Source organism: Arachis hypogaea, chromosome 11 (genome assembly GCF_003086295.3).
Source record: "Arachis hypogaea cultivar Tifrunner chromosome 11, arahy.Tifrunner.gnm2.J5K5, whole genome shotgun sequence".
NCBI classification, from domain to species: Eukaryota; Viridiplantae; Streptophyta; class Magnoliopsida; order Fabales; family Fabaceae; genus Arachis; species Arachis hypogaea.
This window is the reverse complement of record NC_092046.1, coordinates 19,159,809-19,180,476: the sequence shown is the minus strand read 5'-3', so window position 1 is coordinate 19,180,476 and position 20,668 is coordinate 19,159,809. Positions and strand designations below refer to the sequence as shown.

Genomic DNA, 20,668 nt, shown 5'->3' with positions numbered 1-20,668 from the left:
TATATCCCCAATTTTCTTTGGGGTCCCATTTTGGTGCGATTAAGTGGTGCAATGGGAACATATATTGCACACCCAAATATTCTTAAATGGGAAACATTTGGCTGCTGGCCAAAAGTTAATTGCATAGGAGAGAATTGATGATAACTCGTTGGCCTCAAATGAATAAGTGTTGCGGCATGTAAAACTGCATGCCCCCAAAACGAGGTTGGGAGATTTGTTCTCATAAGCAAGGGTCTAGCAATTAATTGGAGGCGCTTAATAAGTGATTCTGCTAACCCATTTTGTGTGTGAACATAAGCTACTGGATGTTCAACACTTATTCCATTAGCCATACAATAAGCATCAAAAGCTTGGAAAGTAAATTCACCAGCATTATCAAGACGAATTGCTTTGATTGGATTTCTGGAAATTGTGCTTTTAATCGAATAATTTGAGCCAGTAATCTCGCAAACGCCAGGTTGCGAGAAGATAATAAGCACACATGTGACCATCTCGAAGATGCGTCTATTAGGACCATAAAATATCTAAAAGATCCACATGGTGGATGAATAGGTCCACATATATCACCTTGAATCCTTTCTAGGAATTCAGGGGACTCAAATCCAATCTTTACTGGTGATGGCCTTAAAATTAACTTTCCCTGAGAACACGCAGCACAACAAAATTCACTAGTTTTAAGAATCTTCTGGTTCTTTAGTGAATGTCCATGAGAGTTTTCAATAATTTTCCTCATCATGGTTGTTCGCGGATGACCCAATCGGTCGTGCCAAGTTATGAACTCATTTGGGCTAGTAAACTTCTGGTTTACAATGGCATGTGATTCAATTGCACTAATCTTGGTATAATACAACCCAGATGAAAGTGAGGGTAACTTTTCTAATATAACTTTTTATTTAAATCATGAGTTGTAATACATAAATACTCATGATTTTCCTCATTCATTGTTTCAATATGATATCCATTTCGGCGAATATCTTTGAAACTCAACAAGTTTCTCAGAGACTTGGTAGATAATAGTGCATTATTTATTATAAATTTTGTTCCTCCAGGAAACAAAATTATAGCTCTTCCGGAGCCTTCTATCACATTGCCTGAGCCAATAATAGGATTAACATATTCCTCTTTTGGTACAAGATGGGTAAAATATATATCACTTTTGAGAATAGTGTGCGAACTTGCACTATCCGTAAGGCAAATATCTTCAGAATATGTCCTTGCCATTTTTCTTCAAAAACAAATGATAATAATAAAATGAGTAGAAGTACATGCACAGTAAAATTATTCACCTGAATACTTAACAAACACATACATATATCAAACTATTCCATCATTGATCAAATGACCAATATTTCCTTCAGGATCCTCAAAGAAATCAGATACATCATAATGAGTGGTGGAGTTCTCAGCATCATTTGAGACAAAATTTTTTTCTTTCCTTTGTCGTCCTTTTTCAAAGATGCCTGGTAAAGATCGACTAGGTGCCTTGGGGTACGACAGGTACGTGACCAATGGCCCTTTCCACCACAACAGAAACACTTATCCTCTGTTGATTTATTCTGCCCGATATTCCTTTCTCTATCCCACTTCTGGTGAGATCCTCTCTTTTGAACATAATTCTTTTTCCTTCCATAATTTTTCTTATTATTAAAACCTTGCCATTTACTTCTTCTGGGGTAATTTGCCACATTTACTTCAGGAAATGGGGCAGCGCCAGCTGGGCGCGCTTCATGATTTTTCAATAACAACTCATTGTTGTGTTCAGCAACAAGAAGGCAAGAAATTAACTCAGAATATTTTTTAAACCCTTTCTCTCGATACTGCTGCTGCAGGAGCACATTCGAGGCATGGAAGGTTGAGAAAATTTTCTCTAACATATCGGGCTTGAGGAAGTATCACATGATTGTACCTTTCTTCAAGGTCTTTTTACAGATCTGCAGGATCTTTTAATGTGAGATATTCATTTTTCAATCATATCTTGACGACGAAGGAAAATCATGGCCTTGACTTTTATCCTTCTGGGATGTATTATTTTCAGCCTCAATGGTATCTTCAAGATCCATTGAATCAAGATGGATTTCAACATCTATATCCATGATAAATAATTATTTCCAAATATATCAAGAGCATTATATTTAAGATGAAAGAGTTTCGACATAATAAAAATTTGTTACCTGGAGTCTTCCTAAAAATTTGATCAGAGTCTCGTGCTGATAACGTGTTGTAAAACAATTAAATAAATAAGGAAGATGTAAATATAAAATAAAATATGTAAATAGAAGACTCTAGCATTAATATAATTAGCTCAATAATAATTTGTATATATACATTAATATTATATGTTGTAATATGTATATATATGTAAAGATAGAAAGAAGTATTAAAAGTAAAGAGAGAGAATTGCATTTGTTTTATTACTGTAAGGAGAGAAAGAGAAATGAAAATAGATTTTATAATATATGAAAGAAGAAAAAGGTAGGAATATTTGTTATTGCTGTGTTCAGATGGATGCAATGCATCCCCTATTTATACACATAAAATATCACCCTTTTTCAACCTTTATTAAATACATTCTCTCTTGAGAATGTGAGTTTCACATAGAGAAATGGACATCCACGTCCCATGCTTATCACAACATGAACTAACTCACTTAACCTAATATATTTTTAGGTTAATTGGTTTCAACCTATTTAATTCAAAATTTAATGGAGTCTAATTTTAGATATAGAAATTTTGTTGTTTAAACTAAGGAATCGTCTCTGCTGGAAAACTTAAAATTGGTTCTTAATGGACCAGGTGAGCATATTTAATTTAGTATTTTTTATTGGTATTGTATATAAAATTGTAAATTTACAAAGTTTGACTTTAATTCTTTAAGTTTGTGCTAATTATAAAATGGTCTATTGAATTATGTAAAGAATTGATAATTTAAGCAAGGAAAAGTCTAGGGGCCAGTAATTTTTGTATTTTGTGGCTAGCATTTAATCATCAAAAGAAAAGTGAATAATTTTTTACCATTGGATGTAATCTCACACCATTAAAAAGATTATTGATGGCCAATTAATGGTTACAAAACACAAAAATTACTACCCCTAGTACTCCTCTTTAAGCAATATTAGTTAAAGACCACGTACATAATTAATTTTTTTTGGAAGGATTAAAGATTTTTCTTAATATTACCAAAAAATAATATTTTCGGTATTAGTATTAAAAAACAAAAATACTATTTTATTTTTAAAATTATTTAATTATATTACAAATTAAAATTTGATGTTTATTTTAAAATATTAAAATTTTAGAAAGAGTTTATTTAAAAAAAAAATTGTAATTGTTTAATATAGTTTGACAAATATAGGTGGACAAATTTTTGTTAATATAAAAAAATTAATAAATTAATTAAAGTAATTATTTGTTTAGATTTTTTTGAAATATTTACATTTTTTCTTTTATTAATACACATATATTTTTAAAATTTAAAATATTTTAAGAATTACATATCAATAAATTATTTATTTCTTTATTTATTTATTTATTACAATAATTTGAATTGGAATGGATGAAAAAATAGATTTAAATTGATGTAATATAAATTTTATTATTTTGAATAAAATTAATTGGTCTAATAGAAAAGAAAGAAAAGACATATAAAAAAAATAAAAATACTTAACTGAATTTGGTTAAAAAATAATTTGATCATATAATATTTTTTATTTTTTATTATTTATTTCATTAGCAATGAAAATTATATCAATAAATAAATTATTTATTTAAAAAAGTCTAAAATAAAAAAGCTTAAATCCAGTAAAAATAGAAAATGAAAAGAACATGTGACAAATTTATAATATTCTACATAAAAAAAATTATATTAATATATTTATAATTTCATCCTAAATTTATTTTAAATTTTTCTAAACATCATGATTCTTTAAAGATCATTAAAATCCAATTTGCATAAACAGTTTAATTAAGTTCCTTTTAAAAAAATAGTTTAAATAATAAATGACTATATTAAAAGTAACTTATAAATAAGTTATTTTATATTTAAATTTTTTGTTCTAAAAGTGCTTATTTTATAGAAATATAATAAAAAGTAGTAGTATTATGAGAGGAGTTATTTTTTTTTTAATTTCTCTATAAATTCTTAAATAGCTTCTTAAAAAGTTACAATTTAGTTTAAAAAATTACACCAAACATTAATACTACGTATTACTTTGCATAAATCAAAAACTAAAAAAAATTACTTTTAAAACTTCCCAAACAAATCCTAAATATTTTTACCATACTAAACTCTTCCACTTAAACTGATAAATGGACAGTAAAAGTCGTAATGTTAGACGAATCATTGTTGCAGAGCATATAAATTATTTGAATAATATTCCATTCCATAAAAATAAAACACTGTCTATAGTGGGAAAAGTTAGAGTTGGAGCTTAAATTAAAGGACCATGTTTGGAGATACCAAATTAGTGAAAGAGAATGCATCCTTTTTTTAATTCAAAATATTCCCCAACTAATATGAAGAATCGCAAGTGGCCCGTGATTACCATTTTCTTCTCCTTCTATCTCCATACTCTTATTTCCTTATTTCATTGATATACTCAGCTGCCCTCTACTCTCTTCCTTGGCAACTGTCTTCCAAGTTCCAACATCACTCCATGGCCAGTTGGCCACCACTTCTCCTTCCATTGATCCATTAGTTTTTCGACCAATCTCAAAACTTTGTCTTTTTCAACTTATATCACCACGTCCAATACTTCATCACCTCACATCAAATTCTAAAGAACACAGTTCTAGGGGTGATCTGTTTCATGAAGGTCAGCTTTTAAAACCACACAAGAAATACTTCCAAAAAAAATAGCAACACGTAAGTATTATACCCACAATTTATTAGTTTCAAAATCATTCATTTACATAAATAATATTATTATATTTTTTATCTCTCAAACTCACTAACATTCATATATTCATATGATAGAATGAAAAACACTTCTCATAATCATGCTCATGTTTATTTCATGAAACACACACAATGTTAACATATTACATGGTCTTTTATAGACAATCTATCACAACTTGCACTAAAGCTTGTAGACACTAATTTTCAATTTGAATTGGTATTTGACTTTTTAAACTTTTCAACTTGTCATATGATGTTTTCATGATCCTTCCTCCCACTTGTAAACTTGCATAACTCTTCTAGTACAATGGTGATGTGTTAGAAGTTGATTTAATTATTAACTTAAATTAAGTTTGTAGAATTAATCATTTTAAGTATTTTTTTTAACTTATAAAATAATTCAATCTTTAACAGTTTTGTAAAGATATTTATAATTTGTTCTTCAGTTAGATAATATTCGATCACAATTTCTTTCTCATTCACCAACTCTCTGATTTTATGAAATCGAATATCAATGTGCTTTAATCTCCTATGAAATATTGAATTTTTGCAAAATACAATAGTTAACTTGTTATCACAAAATATCATTGTTGGAGTACTTTATTTCTGGTTCAATTCCTCAATAATTCTTCTTAGTCAAACTGCTTACGTTACACAACTTGCTGCTATTATATATTCCGTTTATGCTGTAGAAAGTACTACTACTGATTTTTTTTAGAAGACCATGAAATTACATCAGAACCAAGATGAAATGCAAATCTTGAAGTACTTTTTCTTGTTTCAATATCTCCAACCCAATCACTATCAGTGTAACCGACAAGATTTACTTCATTAGTTTCATAAAAAATACCATCATTTAAAGTACCTTTGATATTTCGAAGCATTATTTTTGCCGCTTGCAAATGGTTGGTACAAGGCTCTTCCATAATTCTGCTAAGCAATCTAACTCCAAACACAATATCTGGTCTAGTCGTAGTTAGGTACCTCAGACTTCCAATCAAACTTTTGTAATAAGTGAGATTTACTGCTCTTTTTTTATTTTTTTCTCAGCAACTTGAATTTCTCTTCTACGGGAGTAAGAACTGGTTTTGAACGCTCCATCTGAAATTTCTTAGCAATATCATTTGCATTTTTTTTTTTGAAAAATGAAAACTTCATCATCTTTTTGAACTACTTCAATGCCAAAAAAAATAAGACATCAAGTCCATGTCTGTCACTTCAAATGGTTTTATCATAGCTTTCTATAATTCTGCAATTATCTTCAAATTGATGCCAGCAAAGATTAAATCGTCAACATAAAAATACACGATCAAGATATCTTCAGATTATTCAATAAACTTGATGTAAAGGGTACGCTCAAACGGACATCTTCTAAAACCATTCTTAGTGAAATAAGAATTAATCTTGTTGTACTATGTTCTTGGTGCTTGTTTCAACCCGTACAAGACTTTTTCAACATGTACACTTTATTTTCTTTGCCAGAAATTTCATATCCTATAGGTTGCTCAACATACACTTCTTCTAAAATACTATTTAAAAATGCTTACTTAACATTTATCTGATGTATCTTTCATTTATTTTGAGCCGAGAATGAAATAGTCATACGAATAGTGTCTAATCTAGCAACAAGAGCAAATACTTCAAAATAGTTAATACTTGACTTTTGTTTGTATTCTTTAGCAACTAATTTTATATTAAAACGATCAATTTCACCACTAAGTAAATAATATAAGACACAATTTTATTTAACTTTATCTCATTTGCAAACGAGATAAATTCATAATGTAAACGAGATATGTGTATTATTATAAAAAAATTTATAATTAAAATAATATAATATAATTTATATTTTTAAATTAATTCAATTTTTAAAAATTAAAAATTTTTGTAAACTGTCCCTCTAATATAATTTAATTTTATACAGTGATATTAATTTTAATTTTTTTAATCTAAAACTAGTAATTTAAAATTGTCTATTTAAAATTAATATACTATTTTTTTAAATCAATTCATTTAAATTAAAACTAAAAAAAATACACAAAAAATAAAATGAATTGGATTGATTTAAATTTAAAAGATATATATTTAACTGTCGAAAAATTTGAAAAAATTATAATTAAATGTTACAACAATCATTCGTCCTCGCCACGTTCTTCGCCAGGAAACGTGTGCGTTCTTCGCCACCACCATTCACCTCAATGCATATAATAGTGCAAACACATACACATAACCAAATTTAAATATAATATAATAATAATTATTGTTATCAATATCGAATTATATACTAATTACTAATTGGTAACTTTGATATTTGATTTTCGATTTATTTGACTGTATCATTAATTCATTATTAGTAGTGAAAAGAAGGGAGAAAAAAAAAGTCAAATAAATAAAAAGCAAGAGAAAAAAGCTCTCCAATTTCGCAGTTCTCACTACACCACTCATCTCTGTTTCTTCTGTTTCATACGGTTTAGTTTGAAACTGTGCTCTATATTGGCACTACTAATCATTCACCAGCTATTCTCTCTATCTATATAAATATATGTATTTTGTTTGTAGCGTAAATGACACTATAAACAAGATATGTATTTTTTTTAAATTTTATATATTTTATTTATAAACGAGATAAAATCAAATAAAATTATATCTTATTTCTCAATATAAATAAAATATTTATATAATTATTTTATTTACATAGTAAATGAAATAAGTTAAACAGTGCAAATTAATAAATAGATTATAAATTATTTATATTTATAAATAAAATATTTAATTTATTTATTTAAAAAGTCCAAATAAAAAAGAGTGACGAACCTAAAAAAATATAATATTAAAAATAATATATATATATATATTAAGTCTATTTTAATTTTTAAAATTAAAATCGCTTTTAGTATTTTTTTTAAATTGTCTCTAATTTTATAATAAATTTTAAAATGGTCTTTTTATTAAAAAAATTTATATTTTGGACAAATTTATTCCCTTTCCACTTCTGTCTCCCTCCCACAACTCTCATCGCCAATAGGCTTCATATCTGACCCCTACCACCACTATCACCTATTTTTGGTTGATCTTTGTTTCTCTTTGCCTCTTGATGATCTATATAAGAATGTGATGTGACTGTGCGGGGGGGGAGTGAGTGGTGCGGATTTTTCTAACAACAACTTATGACAAGTGTAATAAATTTAGGTGAGAGAGTGTCAATTTTACGAAAATTAATAAATTAAGTAAATAATAGTTAATTAATTATTCTACTCAAACAATCAAAATTTAGAATTTTAATAGTAAATAACATAAAAATAGAAAAATAAATAAAAACAAAGTAAAATTAGATAAAAAAATAATATGATAAAGTTGTAAATCCCGTTAAATTAGTAAATAATTAGTCAATAAATTAAATTTTAATAAGAAAAATTAAAAACGTGAATTTTATATTAAATTAGGATAGAGCTCATTAAAATAAGAATTTTGACACTAATTTCAAAAAATTTGTCCTAAGATTGAGCCGAACGGACCGAACCGATTGAACCGGGTCCAAAATGGGCCTAAGCCCCAGCTCAGCCCAATACCCTTAATGAACCCAGCCTCCCCCTTCCTTCTTCCTCTTCATTCACGCTGCATAACCAGAGGAGAAGGGGGAAAGCTTTCAAACCCTAACATCACATATAAATCACCATATCTCTTCCATCCGAGCTCTGATCGCTGCACTGTTTGCGGCCACGATGACTACTGCGTCGAGCTCTATGATTCTACTGGAACAATTTCATAGGTAAGCCACAATCTCACCTCAATTTCTCTACTCCCTTTGATTTTCGAAAAATTGTGAGCCTCTATGTTGAGATTTTCTCGATTTTGGTATTCTAGGTTTGATTTAGCTTGCGGAGCTTATCGGGTTTGGGTTGTTTTGTCCGTGAGTACGGTAAGGATCACTAACCCTAGTCAATTTCTTGATTTGGTATGCTAGATATTGAATTTGGGTGTGTGTATATATATATATACGAATTAGGTTGTGTATATGTAATTGGAGCTTGAATTGTGGACATTAAGATCTTGGTGGAGTTTGGGAGACCTTGCTTTGGAGACTTTGGACTTTGAGGGTTGTGTTTGAAACCTTGGTGGTGTCTCGGTAAATACGCGAAAATCAGTCAAGGTATGGTTTAGGTTTCGCGTATTTAATATATAATGTTCTATGAAAACTTAGGCTAGGTGACCTAGGATAAGTTGGAACGTATGAGTATATTTAATGTTTAGTGACTTTGATAAGAATTGTGATATGATTTTGGTGCTTGTTGGATATGTGTTAACTGATATATTGTGAGCTTAATGCTGGTTGAATAAGAGTTTAGTGATGAGTTGATAAATGATATGTGTTTGTATATATATAAGGAATAGGGATATGTTCACCTTGTTTATTATTTGAGATGTTGATGCATTATATGGATGAATTGAGGAATGGTATGGATGAGGAGATTGTTGTGGTATTGATATAGATGTGTTGTGTTGATGGATATAAAGGTAGTAAGTTGAGTTTTAATAAAAATGGAGGTTTTTGAGGTTTTGTAAAAATTGGTTTTTAGTCGAACTTCGGCGAGGCATAACTCGACTTTCGGACTCCCAAATCGTTTCAAATTTATTTTATATGAAAATTGGGTCCGTGAAGTTTACGCCATTCGAAAAACGGAAGAAAAATAATTTAAAACAAAAAGTTATGCACGTCGGAAGTTGGAATAAAAAAGTTGAAATTCTGCAGTTTTTTTCGAACTTATGTAAATTTTTGGAGAAACGTATGCACACGCGTACGCGTGGCATGGAAATTTTGCGCATGCATACACCCCATTCACAGACTGTTGCCACTGCCTCCTCCCCATGCGTACGCGAAAAAGCATACGCGTACGCGTAATGGGCCAGGATGCATGTCCACGCGAACGCGTGACAATGGTGCTTGCGTACGCGAAACTCCCATGAGTATGCGTATATAGGGATGCGTACGCATAATGGTCCGTTTGCACACCCACGCGTACGCGTGGCCCACGCGTACGCGTGACTCTCCTGTTTTCAGCAAAGGTATTTTGTGTTTTAAAACTCAATTTTGAACCTCCAAACCTCTATTTTCATCCTTTTTAGTCATAGAACATGATGATAGGCCTAGTAATAACTTGGAGCTAGGTAATAGAGATAACTTGGGAATGAAGTAAAGGTTAAAAGTGATGAGTATATGAGGAGAATGTGTATGCATGAAGGATATATGATGCCATGGCTATGATGAACGATTATGTAATGAATATGAATGATTATGAATACTTATGTGACTTATGCATTTAATGTTATCTGAGATACGAGTTTCCCTAGGTAGATACCGTGGCTTGCCACCACGTGTACCAGGTTGAGACTTGATACTCTGTTGACCCTACGTCGTAAGGGTGATCGGGCACGTATAAATTCCCAGGAATGGTTATCCCCATTGAGTAAAATTATATATGGATGCATGATTTATGAATGAGATGAGAAAAAAAAGCTATATATGCATAGACTCATGGGAATGTGTGACGGGGGACAGTCCAAGGATTTCGGAACTGTCGGCTTGGCTTGATAACTGACAGATGAGCCTCATCAGCCATAGGACATGCATACATCATGTGCATTTTGTTTGTTTGTTTGCTATGACTTTATTTGGGAATGTCTAACGGAATATATTATGCTAATTGTAATAATTGCTACTTGCACTACTTGTCTCCTACCTATGCTTGCAATTGTTTGTTTGTCTGTCTTGTTAATTCACTGGAGATGGAGGAACGTAGGAAAGGTGGACCGGTTGAGTGTTAAGATTAAGTTTAAGTTGAGTTTAGAATTCTCTAGATACCTACCCTCTTTTCATGGTTTCTGTTTAAGACTTTAAGCTTTTCAATATGAAAATAGGCATTCTAGGATTGCCTCTGGCATTCCCAGGACCTTGTATATTATGTGCATGGCATCTTTACCATGGTTAGAACCTCTGGTTCTCACTCCATACTGTGTTATTATTTTCAGAAGCAGGTCGAGAGGCACCTCGCTAGGCGTCTGGACTTCTGAAGTGGAGTGGTTTCTAGGTTTCTTTTGTTGTATAATTTATGTATATATGTACTTAACTTTCTCTCTGAATATCTTGTTTATTTTGTTCCTCTGAGAGGTTTAAGGAGAGTTAGGGTTTTATCTATGTATTTTGGGCATTTTGGGATATGTATATATGTGTGTAAATATTCTTCGACCAGCCTTGACTTCGCAGGCTGAGTTAGGAGTTAGATATTTTGTATCCTTGACTCTCTAATCTCACTTTTTGTTTACCTATACCTATGATCTTTAGATTTCTTCGCACGTACGTAATCTCGTTTCCTGAGCGTTGCGCTTTTTATTTTGTGATTTCGAATTATCCGTTTTTCAAGGCTCCTAGTTATTATATTCTTTCTACTACTATATGTATATATTTTATATTAGAGGCCGTAATACCATACCACCTCTATTTTACAGCTTAAGCATAAAGTTCTGTGTGATAGGGTGTTACATTATAATTAAGGTGTGAAAGATATTTAAATTTTTCGATTAACAATTATTGCTATCTACTTTGATCATGCAAAGATTGAGTTTATGATAAACCCTAGGTGATTGAATTCCTATTCTTAGGAAATTCAATCACCTCTAACCCAACCAATTGTCAATTTCTTGATCAATCAATTGTATTATAGGGTTAAGTTCAAATTCTGATTTATAAGCCACACAAACCCTAAGAACCTAAAAATGATGCAATTATATGTCATGTATCATATTAAATCCAGACAATTAAGGAGTTGTGAGAAAGGATTTTAAGCTTTAATTCTAATGATATAACTTTTTCAAGATTCAAAAGAATTCAATTTAGATCAGAGTTGTTTTCCAATACATAGTAATTCATAGGATGAAGAACGAAACTAATTCTTAAACATAAATTAATGCATTAATCAAAAGTAGATGAACAAATAATTATTAGTCCATCAAAGTAAATAGAGCTTCTAACTTTAACAATAAAGATTTAGTTATTCATAGTGCAGAAAATTAAAATCATAATCTAATGTATAAAACCTAAAACTAACGAATGAAAGACGGAAGAGGGAGAGTGTCTCACGAGAGAGAGCCCTTTTTTATTTTATATCAGCATGATTTTTGAGCTTTAGGCCTTACTGGCATTAACGCCACTTCTGTAGCAATTCTAACGCTCCTTTCTGCAGGTCTGGCGCTAAACGCCGGAAGAGTGGTGTTTAGCGCCAAGTCTCCCGAGAAGAATTGATGATGGAGGCGGTTTGGCACTAAACGCCAATGTCGCGGCGTTTAGCACCATGATGCCAGAGAGCATGTATGGATTATTATATATCGTAGGAAAGCTCTATAAGTTGGCTTTCTAATGCCGCTGAAACCGCATCATTTGGACCTATATATCTCAAGTTATGGTTGTTGGAGTGTGAGGAGGTCAGGGTTGACAGCATCCACGAATTCTCTTTACAATTGTTTTTAATTTTTTGTTCCTCCTTATTCTTTTGCTTCTCTTTTTTAATATTTTTCTACAAGAATCATGAAATCAAGAAAATGAAAGTACTAATAGAATAATCTTAAAAATTATATATCAAACAAAAGTCGTAACTTTTCTATAAGAAATCCCAATGAAAAGTGCTTAAGATGCTCATGCATCGGTGAGTAACAGATAAAAGATTTATGTCACAAGAATAATTTAGTCCCAAGGATCATTTTAAAATTAATTTTAACGATATGGACAATTTAAAAAAAAAAACATTTAAGACGATTTTGATTTTTACCAATAATATGCAAGATCAAAATAGTATTTAACTATGTATATAACATGTTTGACCCACTCAAGAATCACACTCTAATTAGGATCAAAATCACCCATGTCTTGCTCAGTGGGTTCTAGGGTTCTAGATCGTTTTGTAGCTTAAAATTGGAGAGGTATAGCCGAAGCTTTTATATTTGTTGTGATCAATGTATTCTAATTGTTTGTGTATATGCTTCTGAGAAGAAAAATCCGGGGTGTCAAGTTTACGGACAAACAATGACCAGTGATCGTCACAACGACTTGATTCGAATGGGTATTAACCCCTCCCTGAATGCTGGTAATGTTAGGTGAGAAATCTAAGAGTTGATTCCATCATTTTGTTTTTGGTAATTAAAGGTCAAAGGGGTATAGCACTCGGCTATGATCAACGTGAATGTTATTGGTAACTTTGTGAAAAGTGAAATTTTGGCAATAAGAAAATTTGCCCATGTAGTAGTTGTATTCTTATGCACTCATGTAAATGATAATGGATCATGTAATGAGGTGGGTTGCAAATGCGATCTGTCTTTTTTATTTTTTATCCACTTACTTATCTTAAGATACTGGTTTCTTGATCTACGTTACTGTGAAGTAAACTTGCAAATTGTTTGAATTGCTTCATTTGTTCAATTACATTACTTATATTTTTGTGTTCAAATCAATTACTTTATATGGTCAGGTTTATGTGGAGCTTCAAGATTTATTGATTTATGCTAATGAGATATACTTTTTTCTTTAGAATTCTCCATTTGTGCCAATTGGGAGAGTTGATATCCTTCTAAGAGTTGAAAACATGGTACTAGAATCTACAGAGCTTTATATATCCTTTATGGGATACAAATTATCCCAATTAAAGATTTTTCTTTTAAATTTATCTAATCATTGCTGACATGCTTTTATCTCAATGTAACCTTGACCAATTTACACAAAGCAGATAGAAGTGCACACAACTATTATACATTATGAGATCAGAATGCCATCACATTTTTACCCATTTTTTGTATTTGGTTTCCCAACATTTTTAGTGATTTTTGATTTTTCTATATTTTGTTGAAAGCATTCTCTCACACTGATTATACATTTGCAGGCAAGAAATGATGTTGAAACTCAATTAACCCAGAATCTATGATCATTACTTTGTTGTTAGTTGAGAGTATATGCTATTAAATGCATTAATAATACATGTTTATGTATGCGTTTGCAGGCTAGGTAAGATATTAAACAATATAAGTACTCTGCTTTGCTCATTTTCTTGATACCATCTCACAGATTCTTTAATTTTGGAGACAACGGAAGAGAAGAAACTAGAAAGATCGCAAGAGTAAATTCAAATATATATAAAAATGTTTATGATTGTCTAAAGCAACAGAGAAAATTTATGGATATGTCTAAACAATTTCTTCATTTTTAATGCTATGCATAGCGTATAGGATGCTGAGTAGTTGTTGAATTATCTTTAAGAGTTAGTTGTTTTGCCATTTTCGTATTGCAACAAGCTTGTGCTCATTCTTGTCAAAGAAAAAAAAAAAATAAAAAGTTGTACTCATTTTTGGAACTATTATCTAAATAAAATTATTTGTTCTTTTTTATCAATGCAATATAGATAATAAATTAAACAGAAGGTAATTTAATAGCTAGAAGAAAAGCTTGAAAATATACACCAAAAGAAAAAAAGATTTGAAAAGTTCATTGAATTGAATTTAGCAACTGAACTTTACACTTGAGTTACAATGACATTATAGATTTATGATATCATTTTTATACATGTAATTAAATTTAGTAGCGAATAGGAAAACAAAATATCAATTGTCTAATAAGATGGGATTCGTAAATTCTAAGTTGGCTATGAGTATTTCTTACTTGAAAACTAATTTTTTTTTTCAGCTAACATTTAGCCAGTGCTATTTATTTTGGTTTAATTACTTTGTGGTCTCTATAGTTTTACAAAATTTTCAATTAGATTCTTATACTTTTTTCCTTTTAATTGAGTTCCTACACCGAATTTTTTTTTCAATTAGGCCCTTGTTAGCAGTAATTGGATTAATTTTATAGAAATCCAACTAACAAAAAAATTTGGTGCAGAGACCTAATTAAAAAAAAATTGGTACAAAGACTCAATTAAAAGGAAAAAAAAATATAGGGACTTAATTAAAAATTTTGCGAAACTATAGAGACCAACAGAATAATTAAACCATTTATTTTTATCGGCTAAAAACTGTTATTCATTTTTATCGACTAAAAATTTAGTTTTGTATCTTTCGAAGCTGAAAATTTATTATTGGAATAATACTGGAAAGTTTTTTTTAGCTAATATTAACCAATTTTTTAAAAATTATTTTATTTATCTTAATTTTAGACTATAAATCATAAATTCTAAAACCTTAATTTTAGACTCTAATTTTTCTTTTTTGTTTTTTATAACACAACACACCCAGACAACACTCTCACACACTACACTATATCGTTCTTTTTTCCACGAGTAAAATTTGAACCGGATGTGGTTGTTTGAGAAGCATATAATATGCCACTTAAACCAAGCTTCCAACCAAACTCTAAATTATAAATCTTAAAACAAAATTGACTAATATTGAATAAATAAATAAAAGTACACATAAAAGACTTTAAAGTAGACAAAAATACACATCAAAATTTATAAATATAAAAATATACCATAAGCCTCACAAATCTGCTGACGACATAGACATTTTTGCCGATAAAAAAAAAAAAAAAAAAAAAAAAAAAAAAAAAAAAACCATTTCAAGTGTAACTCAATATATATGAATCTTGTGTACTTTTTTCTATCCTAAACTCTTTCATATATACTTGTCCATTTACTTGCTAATATTGGTTAATTAAAAATTCATTTCCTATAATTTCTCTTATAAATATTATTTTAAGTAGCATTTGTAGTCCAACTACAAGAACCAAATAAATTCTATCCTTCTCTTCTATGGACTTGTAATACAATCCAGCATCTTTGAAGCACCTTTTTCCGCACAAAAATGAAACACAAACTATCTGCCAAGGAATCGTTTGGAGGCTGGTATGGGTGCAGCACATGTTGATAGCAAGAGTTCGGATGTCTTCATCAAGCCTCTACCAGATAGGCGGATGAATGAATTGGCAGAAACCATGTTCTAATTTCCGAAAATAAATGCTCTAACAAAATCCGACGATAAACTCGAGACATCTAAGGGTCATATTCTACCAAGCGGGGATTCGTCAGCATGATCATCCACCAACCAGAGGCCATAGTCGCGAAATCGCTTTATCTTCTTCTCAAAACCTACTATATAGTTATTGTGAATGATCACATGCTTTCCTTTAGTTTCCTTAACCCATGTCTTGTTCTTGAAATATAACCCACCTGTAGGAAAAGCTGCCTGCGGCAACAAGTATAAGTCCACCTGTAGGTAGTCATGGAAATGAATCATGAAAAAGAACATATTCAGCCTCTTACATGTTACAAAGAATAAACTGGTTATATAACAAACTTGAGATCAAGCAATTAGTACAAATATCAGAACAATTGACATTTTCCTGTTTTCTGAATTGAAGATCTCTCCCTTGTAATTGACCATAAATCATGTAATACACTACCATGATGACATAAATAAGCTTCGGTCATATATTGGTCTATTTAAGGTATAGAAGTTATCCACACTGGAAGAGAATAAAAAGAGAAATAAAAAAGGGACAAACCTCTTTAGCTGTCTTCATCAAAGCCCAGTTAAAAGCAGGTTGATCATTTGATTTCTGGGTTCTAGACCATGGTTGATTCTGAAGTTCCTCGATCCACTTTCTCAAGACTAGCTTTGCTCCGTCTGTAGGGCGAAGGAAAATCATGCAACTGCATATGTAAGGGTGGCCCTTTTTTCCTGGTGGCGGTAAAGCATGAGAATGGTTTAATGGTTTGATCTGATCTCACAAGGTAACAAAAAGAAAATAAAAAAGTCTGTAATACCAAGAATGAAACAGAAAAGCACTAGACCGCAGCATATACACATATCATCATACTTACCGGAATCATATCATCTGTAAAGTACACATCATGATTCCCTTCTAACTGAAGCAATGGATCCCCCAACCAGACCATATCAACATCATTGTACATTACACTATATCCGAGCTCCAAAATCTTCAGAAGATGGCTAGGCCTTCTGGCCGTGAAGTTGAAAAATCCCTAGACAGTGAAAATAAACAAGAACAGATTCTAAAATTCAGAAACACATTCAGAAAAAAAAATAGATCAAGATAATTAATAACACTTCAGACATAACATAAGCAGGAAGAGTAACACAGGACAGGATATATGTGTGATAATTTCCGAGATGAATCCAATACAATAACAAGAATTAAAGTAACCGAACATTGAGAAACATGTTTATAAGAGAAAAGATAATATAGATAGAAGGTAAAGAATATGAAAATTTACTGGGACAAGGTAAGCAATACAATTGAGGTCGTCCACCCCTGTATAAGGGTATGAAATATAACTAAGGGCTTGTTTGGATGAACTTCTAAGAAAAGATCTTTTTTCGAGTTCTCTTTTTTTAAAAAACCTTATAGAAAAGTAAAAGTAATTTTATGTTTGAATATCTCATGCAAAAAGATCTTTTTATCTATCAATTATATTTGGGTATAACAATATAAAAGTACTTTTTTGTTTATTTATTATATGAAAAACATCTTTTTTTAAGGAAAATGATCTTTTGAAAAAAATGTAACTTGTAGCTTCTCAAAAAAGTTTTTTTTTTTTTCTAGTGCTTTTACTACTAGAAATTTACCAAACACGCTAAAAAATAAAAAAAATAAAATCTTTTTTCTATCAATTTAATGGCACCCAAACAAGCACAAAGCATGTTTGAGCCATGCACATAACTAACAGAGTATACGATTAATAAGATCAATTTCTAATAACTGGTAAAGCAAACTATAATAAATCATGATCCATATATTACTAAATGAAAGCCCAATTCAATTCAGGCCTAAACTCCAAAACACATGAAAACAACTAAATTTCAGTTCCTAATAAAGTAAGAGCATACATACAAACCTTAGATCCAAACTTATGAGCAGATTCAGCATCAAGCACAGGTGGAATAAGAACAGCATGACCAGGCCAACGCTCATTAACCTTATAGAGTGAAGCATAGTCCTCAGCAATGACAAGAACCATATCCTGGCGGTTCTGCCTTGTGATACTGATCAACCAGTTGTTGAGAAACGGCAAGTAAGGCTGACTCACAATGCAAACTATGACAGTTCCATTTTTTGCCACAAAGGAGAGAGCTTGGTCCAATGTGTATGAGTTCCACTTTGAAACAGCAGGCTTGGAAACTGAGAAGATTCCATGGGGGATATTGACCCAGGGGCTGAAGACACCCACCACCATGATGAGGCAAAGGAGGACCAAGAGTGTCATTGGGGTGAGGATGGAGATGGGTCTCTTGGAATTGGCTGAGGAAGGTGGTGGAGCGGCAAATGGGTTCGAAAAGGCATTGTGCAAGCTTCTTTGATGCAGAAACATTGACATCGTAGCTCGTAAAGAAGAAATGGAGAAGTGGGGTTGTTGTGGAAAAGGGAAAAGATTGAGACTTTGATGAAATTATTGGAGGTTTGAGATTTGAGATGGGAAGATTTAGATTAAGCAAGAAACAGAGGTAGTGACAGCGGTAGTGGTGCTGTGGCAACACTTGAATGGATCCAATAAAATTCGACCCTTACAAAAGATTAAAGTAAATATCAGTAGAATAATCAATTGAAAATGTAAGTATATGGAATTCAAGGTTCTGAAAACCGACCGGTCATCGAACAGTTCTAATTACTGGTTTACTGCTTCAACCAGTTCAACCGGAAAAACCATTTTATAATAAAATAATAAATAAAATAAAAATAAAAATATGCATATAAAATGAAAATACGAAACATATATTAATAAGTAACATACACAATATTATTACCACATTTTTCTGTGTCACTTGTTTGATCACTTCCTTTCTTTCTTTCTTTTCAACACTTGATACTCTAATTAGAATAAGACTACATTATCAACATGCCCCGATAATATACTAGTCCACTGTACAACTAGAAAATGGTTATTTATATCCTAACTAGAGCCTAGTCAAGCACCACAAAGAGCAATGCAGGAATATAAAGCAGCTCCAAATGCCAACAAAGCTGAGATTTCCAATATGCACAATTCATAGTAGCCAGCATCATTCCCATCTCCTGTCAAAATGTCAGGACCCTACTCAATTAAATCAAGCAAAAAACATTGATTTAAGATACCAGTGCCCCCTCCCTACTAAGCATACATCCCAATTATCATTTCTACAAGAGAAAAATACATTCATAGCCCTCAGATCTCATACTGTGTCACTTGTTAACTTACATATGATTATCTATGAGAGTTTTTGTGGCAATACTTTTGGTACTTTAAACATGAATGTTCTATAACTCAGATTACATCATTATATTTTGCAGTTATCATTCAAATCTCTCTCATCATGTTAGATATATTTTCATGATATTATTCAGTCATTCATGGAACTAGAACTATTGGAAGATTAATTTTGCAAGATATGAAGTTACATAAAGTAGAACTAAATAGCAAACACACAAAAATTAACAAGCTTTCCATTTAACAAATTCAAAATTAGCAAATGCACCCAAAATCAGCAGTCAGCAGCATAACTAAATTAGTAATTAGCAAGCTTCCCATTCAACAAATTTAAGTATCCCGTTTAACAAAATGGCAAATTCAAGTCTCATCATAAATTCAGAACCAAGCAATTAGTCAACTACATTACATACATAGCATCATAAGAGATCAGAGCTCACAAACACACACAAAATTAACTAATTGTTGTTAACTAAATCATGCTGAACACTTAAAAAACTAAATTAACCAAATCACATTTTCTTTTTATAAACAACAGATTAAAAACAAAAAGAGAAAGCAAGAAAAATTGACTAACCTTCGGTGGTCTTCGAACGAGCAGAGTATGAAGGAGAAGGAGCAAGAACGTGACGCGCAGAAGCTGGAGGCAGTTTTATGTTTACAATGCGGAGAAGTGGCAGAATATGAGGGAGAGGGATTTTGGAGCAGCGGAGGGTGGAGCGCACGGAATGGAGAAGAGGAGGGTGAAGCGCGGCGGATCCGGAGAAGAGGAGGGGTGGAGCGCGGTGGAACAGTGCCGGCGCGGCGGAACAGCGGCTGGGCGACGGAGGAACCACGCAACGAGTTGCAGTGGGGACCACGCCTTCGAGCAGTGGCGTAGACGAGCCCAGTGGGGACGGCGGCGGCTTCGAGCAGATGCGACGGCAGCGCTGAGTCTCACTCCTTGCGGCGGTGGGGGAGATTACTGTAAGCTTAGGTTGTGTTTTGGGATAGAGGAAGACGCGCGGAGCCGCGGACGACCGGACGGAGACACAGTGGTGTCTGAGCGCAATGGACGGCGGCGCTGAGTAAGACTCTTGCGGCGGTGGAGGAGTAACCTAGGCTTTGTGTTTTGGGGGGTGGGGGGCTGCATCTGAAATTCTGAATGAGGAGAAGGGGAAGTGGGGAACCTGCGTTGCGCAGCTCGAGGGGAAAGGAGAAGGCTTTCTTTTCTTCAAGGAAAGAACAACATGACGCCGTTTCAAGTGAACCGGCCGGTTTAAACATTGATTCGAACCGCAGAATGATCCGGTTCACCATTGGACCGATCTGTCCAATCTGATTTTCAAAACTATGTATGGATTGAATCGGATTAAATTAACATTAAAATACTAGGATGGCAAACGGATTAAATTAACATTAAAAACGGATTTTCAGAACCATGTATGGATTGAATGGATTGTTTCATTAGTAGTAGGAATTATAAACGGGCCAAAATTCGTCGAACTCGCTCGAATTTGATACTACTATAATAAAAAAGTTTGTCTAACTTACA

The 20,668-nt window shown here is 32.0% G+C and overlaps 1 protein-coding gene across 3 annotated transcripts; it reads right to left on the bottom strand.

Annotated features, from left to right (window-relative positions):
- Window positions 1-15,579: 15,579 nt before the first annotated feature.
- Window positions 15,580-20,365, bottom strand: LOC112720482 (UDP-D-xylose:L-fucose alpha-1,3-D-xylosyltransferase MGP4). Of its 3 annotated transcripts, none has more exons than XM_025771432.3 (6): window positions 19,712-20,365; window positions 18,695-18,962; window positions 17,788-18,453; window positions 16,753-16,914; window positions 16,434-16,649; window positions 15,580-16,138 (listed from the first exon to the last, which is right to left on the bottom strand). In XM_025771432.3, exons 3-6 carry the CDS (start codon window positions 18,265-18,267, stop codon window positions 15,929-15,931), a joined length of 1,068 nt encoding a protein of 355 aa, XP_025627217.1. In that variant the 5' UTR covers window positions 18,268-18,453; window positions 18,695-18,962; window positions 19,712-20,365; the 3' UTR covers window positions 15,580-15,928. The 3 variants fall into 3 exon arrangements, with proteins under 3 accessions (XP_025627217.1, XP_072062669.1, XP_025627218.1); XM_072206568.1 differs by having other exon boundaries at window positions 18,695-18,758; window positions 19,712-20,319; XM_025771433.3 differs by lacking the exon at window positions 18,695-18,962 and having other exon boundaries at window positions 19,712-20,340.
- Between the last annotated feature and the right edge of the window lie 303 nt (window positions 20,366-20,668).

Coding starts and splice junctions, on each gene's coding strand:
- LOC112720482 (XM_025771432.3), bottom strand. CDS start 18,267: ATGTCAATGTTTCTGCATCAAAGAAGCTTGCACAATGCCTTTTCGAAC. Junction 16,915..17,787: donor CTCATAAGTTTGGATCTAAG/GTTTGTATGTAT, acceptor TTCACTGTCTAG/GGATTTTTCAACTTCACGGC. Junction 16,139..16,433: donor TGATGAAGACAGCTAAAGAG/GTTTGTCCCTTT, acceptor GACTACCTACAG/GTGGACTTATACTTGTTGCC.